Source organism: Mchenga conophoros, linkage group LG7 (assembly GCF_057382185.1).
Source record: "Mchenga conophoros isolate Kocher_MC1m ecotype Shallow Benthic linkage group LG7, M_conophoros_male_GT1.1, whole genome shotgun sequence".
In the NCBI taxonomy this organism is placed as follows: Eukaryota; Metazoa; Chordata; class Actinopteri; order Cichliformes; family Cichlidae; genus Mchenga; species Mchenga conophoros.
The window spans coordinates 29,875,834-29,894,425 of record NC_140532.1 but is presented as its reverse complement, the minus strand read 5'-3'; the positions used below and the strand labels follow the sequence as shown (position 1 = coordinate 29,894,425).

Genomic DNA, 18,592 nt, shown 5'->3' with positions numbered 1-18,592 from the left:
TGTTCTTTCAGAAGTGTTCTCGAGCCCATACAGTGATTTTCACAGCATTGGGTGTTCAAACCCAATGCTGCAGCTCTCAGTCTGCACCCTGTGTGCACAGCTATTTAGATTCGATTATGAATCAATAAATGGATTTTAATGTTGTTATCTCTCCTCAGCCGGTCTTTCACAGACAGATAAGCTCCTCCATATCTTTAAATCGCACTTGGCCTCAATGTAGGTCTGAGGACTGAAAACAAAGTCAAAGTCCTCTTTGTCACATGGAGTCACACAAACCACCTGCAACTCAACACTTCAAAGACCAAGGAACTGGTTGTGGAACAACTGAGCTGTAGGTGCTTTTCTACACTGTGCAATATTTGCAATATTTGTTTTTTGTTTTTGTTTTGTCTTTTTTTCTTATATTTGACTGTGCAATAATCACTGTGCAATATACTCACTCAAATGAGCAATCCTATTTATCCATATTGTATATTCTGTATCTATATATGTGTATATGTGTATATATGGTGTATTTATGCTTATATCCTTACTCTCATTCCCCTTAATGTATCTGTACAATGCAACTTCTTTCGGTGCCTTGCTACTGGAAACTGAATTTCCCGGAGGAACCCACCCGAAGGATTAATAAAGTTTCATCTAATCTAATCTAATCTAATCTAATCTAATCTAATCTAATCTAATCTAATCTAAGGCACTGACTCAGAAGAGCAAACTGATTGTTTTCTCCATCAATGAGGCTGAAGGGATCTTTATTGTCTTCATGTGAATGGAGGCTAATGAGCCTTATGAGGGGGCAGTCTGGCAGTAAGACTGGTATTCACGTAATTTTAATGAGGAGGTGGCCAAGGGGCTGAGGGAAGGTCTGAATGGGTCCCAGTTTGCCGGAGAGTTGCAATCTCTTCGTCAGTGTTCCCTCTAAGCTGCGCGCATACACAATTGCGCACTGCTGGCACGGCCTCTGCGCAGAAAAAATCTGTGTTGCGCACAAAAAAATCTAACCTGAATTGAAATTAAGGTAAATATGGTAACAATTCTGTTTTGCAGTGTTAGTTAGTAAGTGACTGGCTGCTCCTGTATGGGATTAGAACGATGCCACTGTTGAGACAACGCCAGTCTCTGCAATTCTTTTGGTCCTGGTAGAGATCACGCTGAGATGTTTCCATGTTTTACACAATCCTTTTATTACCCATTATTCTTACAGATGCATCTGGAGATCAGCACACTGCACTCCTATGCAGTCCTATGCTAAAGGCTGATCTAAAGAACTCCACGCAACAGTTACAGTTATAACCTCTGGTCTCCTCCCCCCTACAGTAAACACCCCCACAATGGAAAGTGGCCAAGGGTGCTGACACCCTGATCCCCATCTCCTTTTATGGTAGTGTCCATTTGCCCTTTGTCTGCCCCTCACCCTCTAACTCTTGCTTCATGCCCTGGGGGTGGGGGTTGATTGTCTTTCTGCCCTGCACCCCAGTTCTTTGTTCCCATCCCAGGCCTATTTTCTATTTTGTGTTCTTACACCCATTACCACTCTGCCTCTGTCAGTGCGCCCCAGGGTGGCTGTGGCTACAATGTAGCTTGCCATCACCAGTGTGTGAATGGGTGGGTGACTGGATGTGTAAAGCGCTTTGGGGCCCTTAGGGACTAGTAAAGCGCTATACAAATACAGGCCATTTACCATTTACAATATTATAATGTTGCAAGCAATCACAACTATATTCTCTTTAACTTTGATGTCGTTGACAGGCTATGACAGCGTCCTTATGGCAAGCCATTGGCACTAATGGCTTGCCATACATCCTTATGTGCCGACGCCGGTGTTTTAGCTAGCAAAGCGGCTGATGTGGAGTGAAGCCACATTAATGACAACATGTACAACCATTGGAGATGTGAGCAGGACAGACGGAACAATTGACGGAAAAGGTGTGGACTTTATACCAGTTTTTAAATTGTGTTGATAGGCCACGTAAAACCAGAGTTATGATAAAAATATGCAATGTTTGGTTTTCTTCCTGAATACTGTTGTTGTTTATATTTAGTGCGGGGAGAAACGGTAAAAACGGCGTTTTATACGGAAAACACTCAAAAGCCTGGGAGCAAAAACAAAACCAAAAAACCCCGCCCTTTCCTATTGGTTGAAAAATGTACCATGTCGACCAATCAAAACATAGCATTTAGTTGTTTAGGGAGGGGGGAAGTTTTAGGAGTGATGCCGGTGTTTTGAGATGTGAGAGATTTGCGACGTTTAGCGCAAATCCTGTGTAGTTAGTGTGTTTTGTTGTGTAGTTAGTGTGTAGTGTAGTCAATAGTTTTGTTGTGTGTGTCAGAACAATGAGGCGACTGCTGAATGTTACAGGTGTTACAGGAGTGATACATCTCCTGTTGCCAGGCCTGCAGGTATCAGGCTGTTGTTCTCCTTTATCTCATAGTGGACAGAAATTATTTTTTGGAGTGGCACAAATAATTTCTGTGGCATCAAATTTGATGCAGAACAGCTGATTGTTTTGTAAATAGTTTGAAATGTTTATTTAAAAAACGCCTTGGCTGCATTTTTAGGTAAACAGCTGCAAAAAACTTTCTTGTTTACAAAACTCAGTAACTTTTTTTGAAGAAGTAACTATATAATTAATTGCCCAGCACTGGTCATTTTATACTGTATTCTGCACACAGAGAGTTACAGGACTCTCTCCCAGACCACAGACTCATAATACAAGTCAGAGCTTTATAAAAAAAAAAATAATAATAATAATAAAAAGTTGTGTTTTCAAAATTGGAGTTCAAGTTATTTTTTTACTTCCAATAGTGTTACCATGCTACACAGGTCATGAACAAGATTTTTTTTTTTAAATTTACATTGTAAGTGGGCTAAAGCAGTTAATTAAAAGTAGTGTAACATAAATGTAAATGCTGTAATTTGATTATTGTAATAAACCATGTAACTTGGATGGATTCGATGCTGGCGTGACCACAGTGCACACGTCTGCTGTTGCTCACAGAGGTCCAAGAGACCGCTCAGGGAGTTTGCGTGTTCGCTCAGACACGTGAAAAATTAGAGGGAACATTGCTCTTCATGTCCTTCTGAAAGCTGCTGATGCTGATCATCCCCGCTTCCATTCAAGTATTCATCAGAGAAAGTTCTCATCACTCTGCTATACCGAGAGTTCAAGAAATGAAATAAAGTTTAAATAAAGAACAAATAAACAAGAAAGAAGAAATTTTAAAAAATAGTTAATAATACTGAGGAAAAAACAGACCATGAAAAAAATAACTTTAAATAAATAAATGATTTAAGCTTTAAAGCTTGAAGTTGATACATTTTAAATCCCATTTAATTCATAATTCATAAAGAAATTTATTTTTAATTTCTACATTTTGTTGAGTTTAGGGAAATGTGTGAACCACATGATGAAAACAGACGTTAATAAAAACATGAATAAAAGCAACAAAGTGCTGATAATTAATCAGCCGTTCAAACACATCTGGAGTCTTTTTTTTGTCGGTGTCAGCTGCTGTTATTCAACTTCTATAAAGTTAAAAAAGTGAAATTATGAATTACATAATTATTTAATATAAATTAGGCATTTCGGTTTTTTATCTTAATTAATTATATCAGATTAATTAATTTTCAAACATTTAATTAGAATTATCCTTCAAATAAAAAATGCATTTTTGTCTTTTTAATTAACAGACCAACAAACACATTTAAATCCACAGAATCAGGACAGCAGAGCTACAGGAACTGTATCATAAATGTTTTAAAGTGATACATCATATGAACAGGATCAGCTGCCTCAGTATAACTACACAGAGCTGAACCAGCAATAAATCATATACTGTGTGTGTGTGTGTAGCTAATTAAGACATCAGAATCAGAAACTTTATTGTCATTGTCATGAGAACAACGAAATTAAGAATGGTCCCCGATCATTGCATCATCCCTAGCAATATCGAAATATAAATAAAACAATAAAATTCAATAAATAAAATAGATAGAATACTTAAAATACTAATAAGATATAACAGTAAAACATTCACATACATTCCCACACACATGCTTCAGACCGTGCATAGATTAACACAAGAGTGGCGTGATGGACATTTTTTTGTAGTATTCAGATGTGTTATTGCAGTTGGATAACAGCTGTGTTTGAGTCTATTAGTCCTTGCTCTGATTGCCCTGTACCGTCTGCCTGAGGGCAACAGTTCGAACAGGGAGTGGCCAGGATGTGAGGTGTCTTTTATGATGTTTTGGGCCTTTTTAAAACAGTGGGCGTTGTGTAGAACTTCCAGTGTGGGGAGAGGGCAGCCAGTGATCTTTTGGGCGGTGTTAATGATCCCTTGGAGTGCTTTCCTCTGAGCCCCTGTGCAGCTAGTGTACCAGATGCATATGCAGTAAGTTAGAACACTCTCAATGGTGGCTCTGCAGAAGGACACCAGCAGTCTCTGTGTGATGTTATTCCTCCTGAGAATTCTCAGGAAGTACAGTCTCTGTTGGGCCTTTTTCAGCAGCTCGGAGGTGTTCACACTCCAGGAAAGGTTCTCCTCTATATTGACTCCCAGGAAGCGGAAGCTTGCCACCCTTTCTACACAGTCCCCATTTATGAATAGTGGTTGGATCTCTGCCTTTTTCCTTCTGAAGTCTATTATGAGTTCTTTGGTTTTTGAAGTGTTGAGGAGGAGGTTATTGGCCTTACACCATGACGTCAGCTGCTCCACCTCGTCTCTGTACGTAGACTCGTCTCCCTTGGAAATGAGCCCCACCACTGTGGTGTCATCTGCAAATTTCACAAAGATGTTGCTGTGGTGGCGAGGAGTGCAGTCGTGTGTGTAGAGAGAGTAGAGCAGTGGACTGAGCACACAGCCCTGGGGTGAGCCAGTGCTGAGACTCAGGGCTGAGGATGTGTGATGGCCAACTCTGACTCTCTGTCTACAGCCCGAGAGGAAGCTATTGATCCACATGCAGGTGCTGTATGGAAGCCCCAGGTCCTTACCTCTGTGCTGATGCATTTTGCAGCTTTCATATGTAAATCAGGCCCATTGTTATTTAAATGTAATCATTTCTTCTTCGGTATTGTTCACTGATCGTTAACGTGGAGGAAATGGAGCAATTATTCCCACAGCTGGTGGAGTTTAGGTGTAAATTACAGATGTGTGCGCTTCTTCTGGTTTCTGCGAGAATAAAACTTAAACTAACAAAAGCTTTCACAGTTCCCCCAAGCTAGACAGAGCAGGTTAAAGACATGAGCACATCCATGTACAGCGGAGGTCCCATAATGGCCTTAAACAAGCAGCACTGATTGATTTGAAAGGTTCAGGATCAAAGCCAAAGCCACTGCACCTCGTTCACACGCTTCACCTGATTTCAACTTTTAGCTGCAGAGTCCAGAACACAACTCAACACAGCACTGCACATATACACAGTATGTATACACCGTATATATATATACTGTACATACAAGTTGCACAGGGACAATACTCATATTTTTTTTCAGGATCACTGCCAACAAAATCTCTTCTGACCAATTGAGATCACAGAAACAAACTGCTATAACTTAACATGACATCGCACATAAATATTTAACTATTACATGCAGTAAACAAATTTGCACTATTAGTCAAAATCATGTGACCACCAATCAAATTTTTGTGTTCAGTCACTTTAATATTTATGTTTATTCACAGCAGATTTTGTCCTGTTTTGCTCTGTTTCTGACTTCGTTCAAATTCTTCCACACCGAGAATAATTACTCTTATTATTCCAGCTCATATAGTGCTGATAAAAGACCCCTCCCCCCAACACACACACATGTCCAGCACAAACCGACTCTAAACTGGAAGTGATTGGGAAGCAGATGATGGATTTCTGTATGTTTTATAATTTATTCCCTGAACAGTAAACTCCATTTCATTTTCATCAGCTTCTGACTGAACCCACAGAGAGTTAGAAGCCTTAGAACACAGCGTGTTCAGCTGTGATCGACTGCCGTGATTAACATTTCACCTTTGTCACAGCACAGCTCGGTCTATTTTCAAGTCATGTGGTGCTGCGTTCAGGGTCCTTATCAGAGAGCTTCTCTTTCTGCTCTTGAACCCCAGCGTTCAGTAGGTTGAGTTCTGAACAAATATTTACATGATACTGTGCCAGAACAGCAGCAGGCTGTTTCCTAACGAGGCTGGAAGGCCACCATTCGTGCTGACATCATTTCATGCTGCAGCTGCTGGAACACAAAGTATCTCTGCAGGGACGTCCTGCTGCTGTCGGAGGTGCTCTGCAAAGACTGTATTTGTGCTTTATGTGATGTTTGCAAAGATGCATAAAGAACAGAATTAATAAAGTTCCTTTTTCAGCTGCGGACCTCATTCAGAGCCACGCTGCAGACACCTCAGAAATCTATAATAGTTTAATCTCATGCTTCAGGTGTTTTAGGTTAACATGTACAGAGGGGAGAGTTTAAGACTGATCCTGATTTTTTGAGCACTTTACTTTCGGTGTTAAATGTAGTTTAGGTTCAGTTTCGTTTTCCTGTATTTGCTAAAGTTCAAGTTTTTTTTAACATGAAGGGTTTAATTCAATTTTTTTACTAATTTTGGTCTTTGTGATTATTAGAATATGAAGATTATTTATCAGAGTTAAGAAATAAAACAGGCAGTTTAATTCAGTGTTATTTATATTGCCCTAATTCACAACAACATTCAGTCAATATGCTTTATATTATAACATAAAGATATCTTCTATATCTTCTTCTGATGGAATTAATTTAATAATAATAATCTGATAACTTTATCAACAACAAAGGCACAAAAGGTTTAGTTTGTAAAAACAATTTACAGTCAAAGATGCCAAAAGTGACAATAGTTAATATTTAAAACCTTTAAATATGTGAAAATCATCACTAAAGCTGCAAGAGCAGAGCAAGGGAAGGTGGAGGAGTTTAAATAGATGGGGTCAACCATTCAAAACAACAGGTGGTGTCTGAGAGTGGAGGCAGGGTGGAGTGGGTGGAGACTAGGGTCACGGGTGATTTGTGCGAGAGTGAAAGGGACGGTTTTGTAAAGTCATAAACTTCACCAGGAACTTTCTTCTCAGATAATCAATCAGCTGTTTAGATTTTAAAAAATTAACAATAAGTAAAGATTATAATCTCAGAGCGGATGTGGGGATGTTTTCAGTTCTCCTGTTTAATCACACCACCAATGCAAACTCCACGCACCTCACTGACAGCACTGAGGTGTAACCTGTGCCTGTGTGTGTACCAGCTGTGCTTCATGTGCTAAGGTGAAGCACCAAAATACCACAGCCCGTTCTCTAACCTGGGATCGTGTCCCGAATCAGAGCTGCTATTTACAAAGCTGTCAGCTGTTCAGCATCATGGGGGGGGGAGACTTGTAGTGTCCTACAAAACACAAAGCACTGTTACACGGACACAAAGTGAGCTCATGTTAAAAGAAAATCAATATGAAAATGTCACGTGTGTTCATGTTTTTAGAAGAATTACAGAAAAAACATTCAGTGTGTCTGTGCTCGGGTGTAAAGGTTCAGCTGCACATGCAGCCCACAAGTGCTGCAGCAATGACCCCAAGACCCTCACTCATCCTAAACCCACAGATGCAAACAGAGGCAAAGAGACCCACAGACATTGCAGACACAGTTTGCTGTTACATGTCTCCAGCTGTCTCTTACAGATGTTATTTTTTTTTATTCTTTATTTTTTTTATTCTTTATTTTAGATATATACAACAAGCCAATATATAAACATATGTATACTTGCATTTACATGTACAAATACAAATATATATGTGTGTGTGTGTGTATGTATACATGCACTCATGTATTAAAACAAACCAAAAATATATAGACAGAATCTAAATGACATGAAATGTTATACATGTTCACACGTGTTTTGGCCCAGTGAAGACTTGAGTCTCTCCTCTTTTTTGTAAGCAGGTTTTGCATCTCACTTTAGCTTCTTCTCACATAAATATACAAATTTTATTGCTCATTTTTAAATTTTACACCAAAGAAAATCTGAAAAAACAAACATGCACATATTGAAAACTTAAGAGTTTAAACTAAAGTTTTAAGTAGAACCAATTCACAGGCCTTAAGAGAAAACTGTTAAAATCACAAAAATATGAGCCTGAACTCTGTAAAACAGCTGCATCATATTTGATCCAGTTTGAGTTTTTTTAGAGTTCTACGTCATAAGTTTACTTCCTCCCGAAAAATAGGTAATAATAATAATAATAATAATAATAATAACAATAATAAATAATAAAAATAAATAAGTTTCACATAAAGAGATAAATAAATTGGAAAACAATGTCGGATGTAGCAAATATGATATAAATTATAAAACATAAATGCAAATTAATATATTTTCAATGTATTTATTTATTCCAGGCGTTTTTTAAAGGTATTTTTGTGAAGTTTTACCTTTACAGGGTTAATATTCATGCTTCCAGGTAGTAAGCGGATGATGTTTGATTTAATCTACATTTAATTTACTAAAACAGCACGAGGCGCTAAACTGGGCCCTACGAACCACGATAAATAACTCAGATTACGGCTTTCTGTCAATCTTCACGCGGAGAGACGGCTCTGACAGCAGGGCGCCAGGCCGCCGACCACTCCGTCAGCGCGCTCTCTGATTGGCTGCGGACGCGTGTCCACGTGAAAGCGGCGTGGCCGTTTGAAGGCACGAGAAGAAGAAAAGCGGCTCATCGGTTTTAGTGTGAGCTGAGAGTTAGCGCCCGAGCAGAGTGCTGCTGCGGAGTCCTCAGAGATCTAGGACAGAGACCCGGAACCAGGACCAGACCGAGGACCAGGGCACAGCGCGGTGACGGCACAACGGAACCGGACAAACCGCAAATGGTTCTCGGCAGCAGCTCCAGATAAGACCGTGGTGCTGAACGCTGATGGTACTGAAGTTCTGGTGTGAACACTAGAGTCTGGAGCCTTAGAGGCCCGGTTAGGTTCTGATGACGTCATAAATGAAGCCTTTAAGAGGCTCTGGAGCCATCGTGCAGTTACACTGTGAAGTAAAAGTTCAGATACAGCGAGTTTGTGTGTCTGCAGTTCTTTTTCATGATTGAGGTTAACAGTGTACTGCTTTGAACCAAACTCTAAGTTTAAAGTATTAATATTAATGGTTTTCAGTGTTTAAAGACGTAAGACTGCAGTTTATTTATCTTCTTTAACTCTTTAGAACAAAACTCAGACTGTTCGGTTCTTTCTTCGTTCTTTTAATTTCTTCCTGTTTGCATTAACCTGCCGGTTCTCTCATCAAACATCGATACGTACTCAGGTGTGTGTGTGACGTAGCGTGGGCCGCAGAAAGCTGTGGTTTTACAAACGTTTTCACGCTTTTGGTAAATGAATGAATGAATGAAACCCACGGACATGGCGGAAGGTGACCACAACGTGGTGACTTGGAGGGGGTGTGACTGTGGCACCATTTATCGTGCAAGACACGGAAGTGTGACGAAACTTACGCTACACCTGAAGGTGAAGCGTCAGAGTGGGTGTGCTGCTGGTGTTGACCTGAAGAGTTTGCTAGCAGGTAAATGTGTCTGTGGTGTGGAGCTCCTGCTGCTCCGGTGTTTTCACTGAAGTCCGTTTCACCTGATGAGAGGGGGCACCGTGAACGCAACTGTGTTAGTGTAGGTTTTATGTTGGCGTTTTACTAGGTACACCTGTCCAGTCTCAACGAGTTAAATACAACACGAAGAGACTGTTAAGGATTTATTTTTCGAAATTTAAAATATTTTCCAGTATTTTTGGCAATTCAGCCATGTTTATCACAGACTCATAATTGAAGTTGATATTAGAGCAGGGTGATATGACCAAAAATATTTATCATGATAAAAATTTGAAAATTTGCGATAACGATATAACTGACGATATAATCGACACTAGACAAAATACTTTACAACTCCACAACTTTATTAGTGCAAAAAAAAGCCCATCAATGTATTTTCATTTAAACAAGCTGCTGTTTTTTATGTGTATTGAAGTTATATAAAAATTTAACAGTGCAAATGCAAATTCCTTGCTGACAGTTATCCTCAGCATAACCATGTATAATATCCACAAAACTTAAAAAGAGGTTATACACACACAATACGGTAATATTATGTTGAAGCACAGTACGTATCACTCCGCGAGGCTCCTGCCTATGATAGCCGTAATGCTCCGACAATCCATCAAGCGGTGCGGGTTTGTAGCTTAGCAAATTCGTACTCATTTCGCGGTCAGTAAACACAACCAGAATCCAAACATAAGGCACACAGGATTATAAGGGACACTGTCGATTTTCAGAAAAATCTAAGAATTGATTTTAAGTGTGCCGTATTTTCCAAAAAACACGGTAATAACGATGGCCCGCTAGCATGCTCTACCAAAATAGTGCTTTGTTGTGTATCTGACAGACGAAAGCTAAACCAGTTCCACACCACTGAAGCTGCAGCATTTTTACAAACCAATTCTGGTTTATCTGTTTCATTCAACGATCGCTTTCGCCCTTGTCATTCTCCGCCGTGCTTTTTCCACCATGTGCATATGAAAACAAAGGCACTGCGCATGCGCCTTTTACACATATTCTATCGCAATATTTCATTTTCTTATCGTTGCCAAACGTTATACCGGTATTACCATAAACGGTATAATATTGCCCAGCCCTAGTTGATATTAAATATTGTCACTCATTGTTTCTTATGTTGTCCTTCTGTGTACATAGACTAGGGTGTCAGAATATTAGAAACACCTCAATAGTCTGTTAATATGCATCACATTCACAGTGTGATGGTTTACTAACAGTCGGTGACAAACACTAGTGTTACATTCGTTCACATCAGCCGATTATTCTCATGGCTAACTGATGTTGCTGTTTAACTGTCATGCTTGGAGGTTTAAAGGACACTCGTAATTAAAGTGCTTCTGTGCTGCAGTCAGATTTAGAGGTAAGCAGATTGGAGGAAGCTAAAGTTTTCCTCCTGATGGATAACGTTTGTTTCACTGATGCTCAGTTGTTGTTTTTTTTTCTTCTTTTACCTTAAGCTGATGCGCTGTGCTACTTGAAAACAAATTCTAATGCTGCTTTTGCATTTCTGTATTTTGAAAATATATCATGCTGTGATTCCATATCTCATCATCTGAAGTCTGCTCAGACTCTAAATCTTTTCCCATTAATGAAGGTCGCCAGCACAGACACCTGTGTACAGGTCACCACCTGGATGACTGGCTGTATCTGACCCCAGACTCTAAGTCAGTCACTTGGTCAAAGGTTGTTTCCTGTGTGTTTTAAAGACTTTAACAATGAGATTGTTTAGGTCACAGCTCCTGATTGAGGTGTCTGTCTGTGTGAGAAGGATCAGAATCCCAGTGTTGTCCTGATGTGGATTAACGAGGGTCAGATTTACTGCAGGGGCTCAGGCATACGAGCTCCACCTTTGTCTTCACTGACCTGATTAACTGTTTGTGCAGATAAGATATGCTGGATATTTACAGTCTTCACGGCTGTTGTCACTGTTTGCTCTGCTTCAGATGTTGTCAGACAGAAAATTTACTGGATGTGATATCAGACTCAAGAGAGACTCTGCTCCCCTCTTCCCAATATGGGCATAATTCATGACCGATATGAGGATTGTTGCTGTTATCTGTAGTTTACACCTGTTTCGTGTTTAGCCTGAAATTTTGACAATTTCATTGAGTTTGAATCTTTACAGCATCGTCGGGTCAAATTTAGGAGCTTAGAACTGGTGTTTTTTACTGCATCTTAATTATAATTTTAAAAAAGGGCTATTATCAGTTTGCAGTAAAATGTGGTCAAGTTGGAAAATACATGCACTACAACAATACAGTGATGAAATAACACATAGTAAACTCACATTAAAGACTTGTATTCAGAGCCTCAGGTAAAGAACACACTGACACAGTTGCTGCAGGACTTAAACCACTAAAGGAGCTTTGGAGCTTTTATACAGAAATCTAACCACTTACAGCAACGTGGGTCACCTGTTCCACAAAGATGCATGACATACATTACCATACAATTACAGGTAAAATGTGGTGAAATCTGTGGTGGTCTCACCATGACACACGGATGATCTGATATCCTCGTGTTGGTGTTGTTCCCAGACCATCATGAAAATGTTGTTCCAGGTTCAACATTGCAAGTGACCAATCACATTGTTGTGATTGGTCAATCTGCATATAAATGATTTGTACTCATTGATTTTCTTTATGTTCACTTTTGTTACAAAAAAAGATCATGAAGTTTAAACTTAAACTTTTAAAATGTACTTTTTGAATATGATACAGACTGTGATAGGGCTGCTCGATTATGGCAAAAATGATAATCACAATTATTTTCACTGAAATTGAGATCTCGATTATTTGACGATATTTATTTAACAATAACAATGTATTGAATAATGACTTTAAAGATTGTCATAAAATAGTGTGCAAATACCGATAACAGTGCAAATGTTTGCAATATAAAACATAAATGAAAAATGTAAACATCTATGTTTAGTGAACTTTGCAGTGTTGCTCTGTGGTGCAGCTACGACACTGTAGCAGAGTTTACACACTGTCTACTTGATCCATGTCTGACTCCGCGAGCCCATAATGTTTCCACACCACAAGTGGGTTTTTTTTTTTTGGTTTTTTTTTTAACCTCTTTTCAACCAGCGGCAGTCACTCTCCTCTCCAAATAACTTCTGCTTAGCTTTCCGAGCTTCCCTCGAGTCCCCTTAATCAGCGGTCCCCAACCCCCGGGGCTCGGACCGGTACCGGTCCGTGAGTTGTTTGGTACCGGGCCGCGAGAGTTGAGGCTCAGGTGTGAAATGTATAGTTTTCAGGGTTTTTTATCGGTTTTCAGCGTTATTTTGTTATCGTTTTTATCGTTTACTCGGTTTTCCTTGGTCTTTTCACGTGTGTTAGTAATAATGTTTTCGGTACCAGTACTAGTTTTATTTTGTCGTATTTATCTGCGGCACCTTAAAGGCCGGTCAATGAAAATATTGTCGGGCATAAACCGGTCCGTGGCGCAAAAAAGGTTGGGGACCGCTGCTCTTAATTGTTGTGACACGTGTTCGAAATGCAGAGAGCAGCGCGAGAGTAAAGTACGAGGGAGGGGCTAATAATCAGCTCAGTCATTTTTAATGATCGTTGAAAGCCCAGATCGTAATCGAGATTAAAATTCGATTAATTGAGCAGCCCTAGACTGTGATGACATTCTTGTTGTGCTGAGAACTTTGTACTGTGACTTAATCACATCATTTACTGTAAATGATGGACTTGCACTGTTTTTCAGTTTGTCCATATGACTTAATTTGGATATTTGTCATCTGTAATAAAGTGAGAGTTTGTAATGTGGAGTGAGCAGCAGAAATTAAACCACTTATATTTCCATAGAAGAATCCAGGTTTATCTGCATTGACTGATCCTGTTGCTCTGTAACTAACGTCCTGGTGTTACAAAGAGCAGACAGTTTGAGTCAGCTCTCAGTGTAATGATAAATATTAAAATGGAGTAAGATTATTTTAACGATGTATTTTAACAGAAGCGCTCTTTCCTGTGTTTCAGTGTTCTGTGCGTGCTTCCTCCAGAGCCCACCATGCCGATCGACATGACCCTGCCCCTGTACCTCTCCAAAGAGGACTTTTCCTACAGGAAGCCTCGGAAAACCTGTAAACCTGCTCTGAGGTTCCAGCACTCGCACCTCCTCGATCAGTCCGAGCTCCAGGATGACAGATCCATTAGCAAAAACGGGACCAAAACCAAAAAGCGTGTAACCTTTGCCGACCACAAAGGCCTGGCTCTGACCCGGGTGAAGATGTTCTCTCCATTCAGTGACCCCATCGACATTCCCATGAACATCCAGGAGCAGCTGAGCTCAGCTCTGTCACTCAAAGCTGAGGATGACCGGCTGGTGTTGGGCTTCGCTCAGCCTGCTTCAGACTACCTGCTGTTCCGTCAGCGCTTGGAGGAGAACCTCATCTGCCTCGAGCACTGCCTGTTGAAAGAGAAGGCGTTCGCGGGAACCGTCAAAGTCAGGAACGTGTCTTTCGAGAAGTCAGTGAAGGTGCGTGTGACCTTTGACTCGTGGAAAAGCCACACGGATGTGGACTGTGTGTACATGAAGGACTCCTATCCCAGCCTGCACCACGACACCTTCTCCTTCGAAGTGTCTGTGTCTGGCGAGCTGAAGCCGCATGAGCGCATCGAGTTTGCCGTCTGCTACCAGGTGGATGGCTGCGAGCACTGGGACAGCAACCAAGGCAACAACTATAGCATCACGTGGTCCTCGATGAGGAGGGGCCATCAGCAGGCCTGGAGTAGGCCCTCCTGTGACTATGGGGTTCACTTCGACCGATATGGCAGCCCCACGTGTTCACACGGGATCTTCCCTGATTGGCCGGGCTATGCCGGATATGAGAACATCGGCCCGTACTACTGAGCATGCTTGCTCTGTTTTTAAAGCACGCACTGCCATGCTGCACATACATGCAGAGTCACTTTTACAAACATGCATCCGTTAATGCCAATGCTGAATCACATTAGATTCACATCAGTGCTACAGGAGGGGGAGGGGGGAGGAAGTCTTCCAAGAGTGGATCTTTTGGGGGAGGGGGCTTTGTGGTTGAAGTGATTCTTGGCTTTAAAACATGAACTTTAGAAATGCTTCAAAAATAGAAGCTGTTCAGAAATTGCCAGAGAAAATTTGTGTTTGGGTTGTCTTCAGTTTTCTTACAATCTTCATCATGAAGTTATCTGCTTCACTAATCAAAAAAAAAAAAAAAAAATAGGAAAAGGAAACAAAACTGAAGCAACTGAAACAAGTTTAAAGATGAAAACTAGCAGCTGCTTAACTTTAGGATGACTCAGATTTCCTGGGGGGGCGTAAATCTCAAGTGATGTGAGGGAGCATGTTTGAGGTCAGGTGGGCGGGGTCTCAGCTGCTCCTTCTGGCAAGTTGGATGATTTAAAAGAATGATTTGTGAAAGGATGACCTGCCTGCAGATAATCATCGGTTTTATTTCTCACTGAATTAAGTCTTAATGACAGATTTTTGTCTGGGTGACAGAAATGAGCTGCTTTTAGAAGCTGACAGTCGGTGGGTGGTCTGACTGTGGGGTGGATGGCTGCAGCTTTAATGTTTCTGCTTTCTTTCACAGTAATGCAAAGATTTGCACATTAGTTTGTAGGAAAATGCTTCTGACATCGGTCACTGATTAATTTAGCGTCTGCTCAGAGCAGCTGGTAAGGAAAACAGAATTTATTTTTTTAAGAAAAGTGACCTGGAAAATGTGATTTTTACCACCTGTGCTGTGATGAGTGATGTTCATGGATTAGTTCTCAAACTCTGTTTAAGCTACATGTTCATTTAGATGTGTGTAAGTGTGTGCATCGATTTCCTGTTTTTAAAAAAAGTATTTTGTACGCGCCGCTCAGTGTTGGAGGGAATCGTGTGTCTGAAGTGAAGAGTGTGTGTGTGTGTGTGTGTGTGTGTGTTAACGAGGGTTTTAAGGAAAGCCGGTGAATAAAGTTGAATGTTTAAAGTTGGTGTAATGTGACGGTGAAATGTTTTCTGTGGCAACAGCCTGCTGTCTTACCCCTGAGTGACAGAACAATAAAATGTGGATGGCTTTTAGCTGGAGTCTGGTTTATGTTTGCACACACACACCTTTCCAAAGAGCTGATGACCTGCAGCTAAAGACATTCACTCCGATCTGAACAAAGAATCAGTGAAAAGTAAACAAAGTCTCACCTGGATTTTATATTTAAAAAAACAAACAAAATGCTTGTCAGCCTGAGATATCTATAAAGTAGTGTTCAGCATCATGACCTAACAGGATGTTCAACGTCGCGGGCGGGGAACCCCAGGCCTCAAGGACCGGTGTCCTGCAGGTTGTAAATATCACCCTTTCTTCAACATTTTTTTAAACATGGGACATGGAAGCTTCTCTGCATAGATGTCACATTTGCATCATTTTCATGATGTACACAATGAAACCTCTGAAAGAGACACTTCTGTTTTGCGAGCTTTCAGGTTAAGCTCTCACAGGTGTAAACAGCCATTCACACATTCTTGATGAAAGGTTATAACATCTGTGCAGGCCAGTATTCTCCTAGCACGTCTTGAAAGACCTCCTGGCAATTATTTTGATAACTTTACCACAAAATAAGTTTTAATAAAGCACTCGGGTGTAGGGTGGATACAGACAAGGAAAAGAAAATACAGAGTGGGCTATTTATATGGATACACCGTAATAAAATGGGAGTGGCTGGTGATATTAAAGTCCTGTTTGTGGCACATTAGTATATGTGAGGGGGCAAACTCCTCAAGATGGATGGTGGCTATTTAGAAGTCGGCCATCTTGGATACAATTTTTGTTTTTTCAATAGGAAGAGGGCCATGTGACACATCAAACTTATTGGTAATGTCACAAGAAAAACAATGGTGTGCTTGGTTTCAACGTAACTTCATTCTTTCATGAGTTATTTACAGGTTTCTCTTTGTTCACAGCCATTGACATGTCGAAGAGGTTAACACGTGAGGAGCGGATCAAAATTGTGTTGATATCTGGTGAACGCAGTAACCGGGTCATTGCAGCAGATTTGAATGCAAGACACCCTACGAGACCACCCGTCTCCCATGCTACAGTTAGCAAACTGCTTGCTAAGTTTCAGTGTTGGATTTGCCAAAATGTGGACGAAAGAAAACTGTCACTAATGAAGAAACATCAGTGGCTGTCCTAGCTTCATTCAGCAAGAGCCCACAGCATAACACTCGCCGCATGTCACTGGAGAGTGGCATTAGTCGAACATCCCTTCAGCGGATATTAGCTACTCACAAATGGCACCCTTACAAACTCCAGCTACTGCAGCATCTCAACGAGGATGACCCAGATCGGCGCACAGAATTTGCAGAATGGGCAAAACAAAAATGGGAACAGGACCCTCAGTTCACGCAGAAGATTTTGTTCAGTGATGAGGCAAACTTTTATGTGAATGGTGAAGTTAACAAACAAAACCACCGCTATTGGTCTGACACTAACCCACATTGGATGGATCCCTCCAAGACTGTTGGAACAACAAAAGTGATGGTTTGGTGTGGTATATGGGGTACAACGATAGTGGGTCCATTCTTCATCAATGGAAACCTCAAGGCCACTGGATATTTGAAATTGCTACATGATGATGTGTTTCCCTCTTTATGCACTGAAGCTGGCACGTTCCCTGAGTTTTTCCAGCAAGATGGTGCACCACCACATTATGGGTGCCAGGTCCGAGCATTCCTAGATGAACAGTTTCCTGGAAAGTGGATTGGTCGTCGTGGGCCAGTTGAATGGCCCCCAAGGTCTCCCGATCTGACCCCCTTAGACTTTTATCTTTGGGGTCATCTGAAGGCAATTGTCTATGGTGTGAAGATACGAGATGTGCAGCACCTGAAACTACGGATACTGGATGCCTGTGCTGGCATTTCTCCTGCGGTGTTGCTATCAGTGTGTGAAGAGTAGGAGAAGAGGGTTGCATTGACAATCCAGCAGCACATTGAACACATTTTATAAGTGGTCAGACACTTGTAAATAACTCATGAAAGAATAAAGTTACGTTGAAACCAAGCACACCATTGTTTTTCTTGTGACATTACCAATAAGTTTGATGTGTCACATGGCCCTCTTCCTATTGAAAAAACAAAAGTTGTATCCAAGATGGCCGACTTCTAAATGGCCACCATGGTCACCACCCATCTTGAGGAGTTTGCCCCCTCACATATACTAATGTGCCACAAACAGGACTTTAATATCACCAACCATTCCCATGTTTTTACGGTGTATCCATATAAATGGCCCACCCTGTAGTTTCTGTAATCAGCTGATTTTTGGATGTCATGTGATTGGCTTGTGGACAACCTTTAACCCGTCTGCTTGTACCATCCTCTCGTTATCGTGGCCCTGCAGCGTCCTTCAACTGGCCCTGCTGTGTTTGTTCTGCAGGTTCACTTACGTAACCACACTGACCCAGGATCATAGCCAGCAGCTGCTCTTTGCATCTGCCACAAACATGCAAACTTTATCATGAGAGTCCTCTGAGGGGAACAATAAAGCTCTTAATAAGGGGTCATCCATCTTTCCCACAATCATCTTCTAGTCCTTCACTAAAACCACCTGCAGTCGTTTCCATTGCTTAAAACTAAAAATCAAGAGGCTATAGTGTAAAGCATAAGTGTAAGGTTTACACCACAGGATAAGATTCATTCGTTTCACCTGGTACTCAAAACTGTGGAGCAAACAGGTGTTATGTTACTGGTTCAGAATAACTGTTGTTGTTTCATGCATGTTTGCACTTCAGTCATTCACACATTAAGAGACATGAACAAGAACAAACCTTCATTCAGTCATCAAGTCAGTAATTAAATCAGCAGATGTAAAAACGGTGACGTGCTTTCTGAGCCTCTAATGGGACCAAAATGTACAACTTCATGTTTGATCCAATAAGACTCAAAATAAGCATCTCAGAGAATAAATTCACCAGGAGAGGGTTTACTGACTTCACAGTGAGCAGCAGGATCATGTTTTC

The 18,592-nt window shown here is 40.9% G+C and overlaps 2 protein-coding genes across 2 annotated transcripts in view; both read left to right on the top strand.

The window, feature by feature from the left end:
- The window catches only part of LOC146570363 (scavenger receptor cysteine-rich type 1 protein M130-like), a 214,491-nt gene that overhangs the window by 53,621 nt on the left and 142,278 nt on the right, over positions 1 to 18,592 (top strand). The window lies entirely within an intron of this gene.
- On the top strand, positions 8,614 to 14,617 carry ppp1r3b (protein phosphatase 1, regulatory subunit 3B). The gene is made up of 2 exons (XM_085278800.1): positions 8,614 to 8,922; positions 13,592 to 14,617. Exon 2 carries the CDS (start codon positions 13,623 to 13,625, stop codon positions 14,463 to 14,465), a length of 843 nt encoding a protein of 280 aa, XP_085134926.1. The 5' UTR covers positions 8,614 to 8,922; positions 13,592 to 13,622; the 3' UTR covers positions 14,466 to 14,617.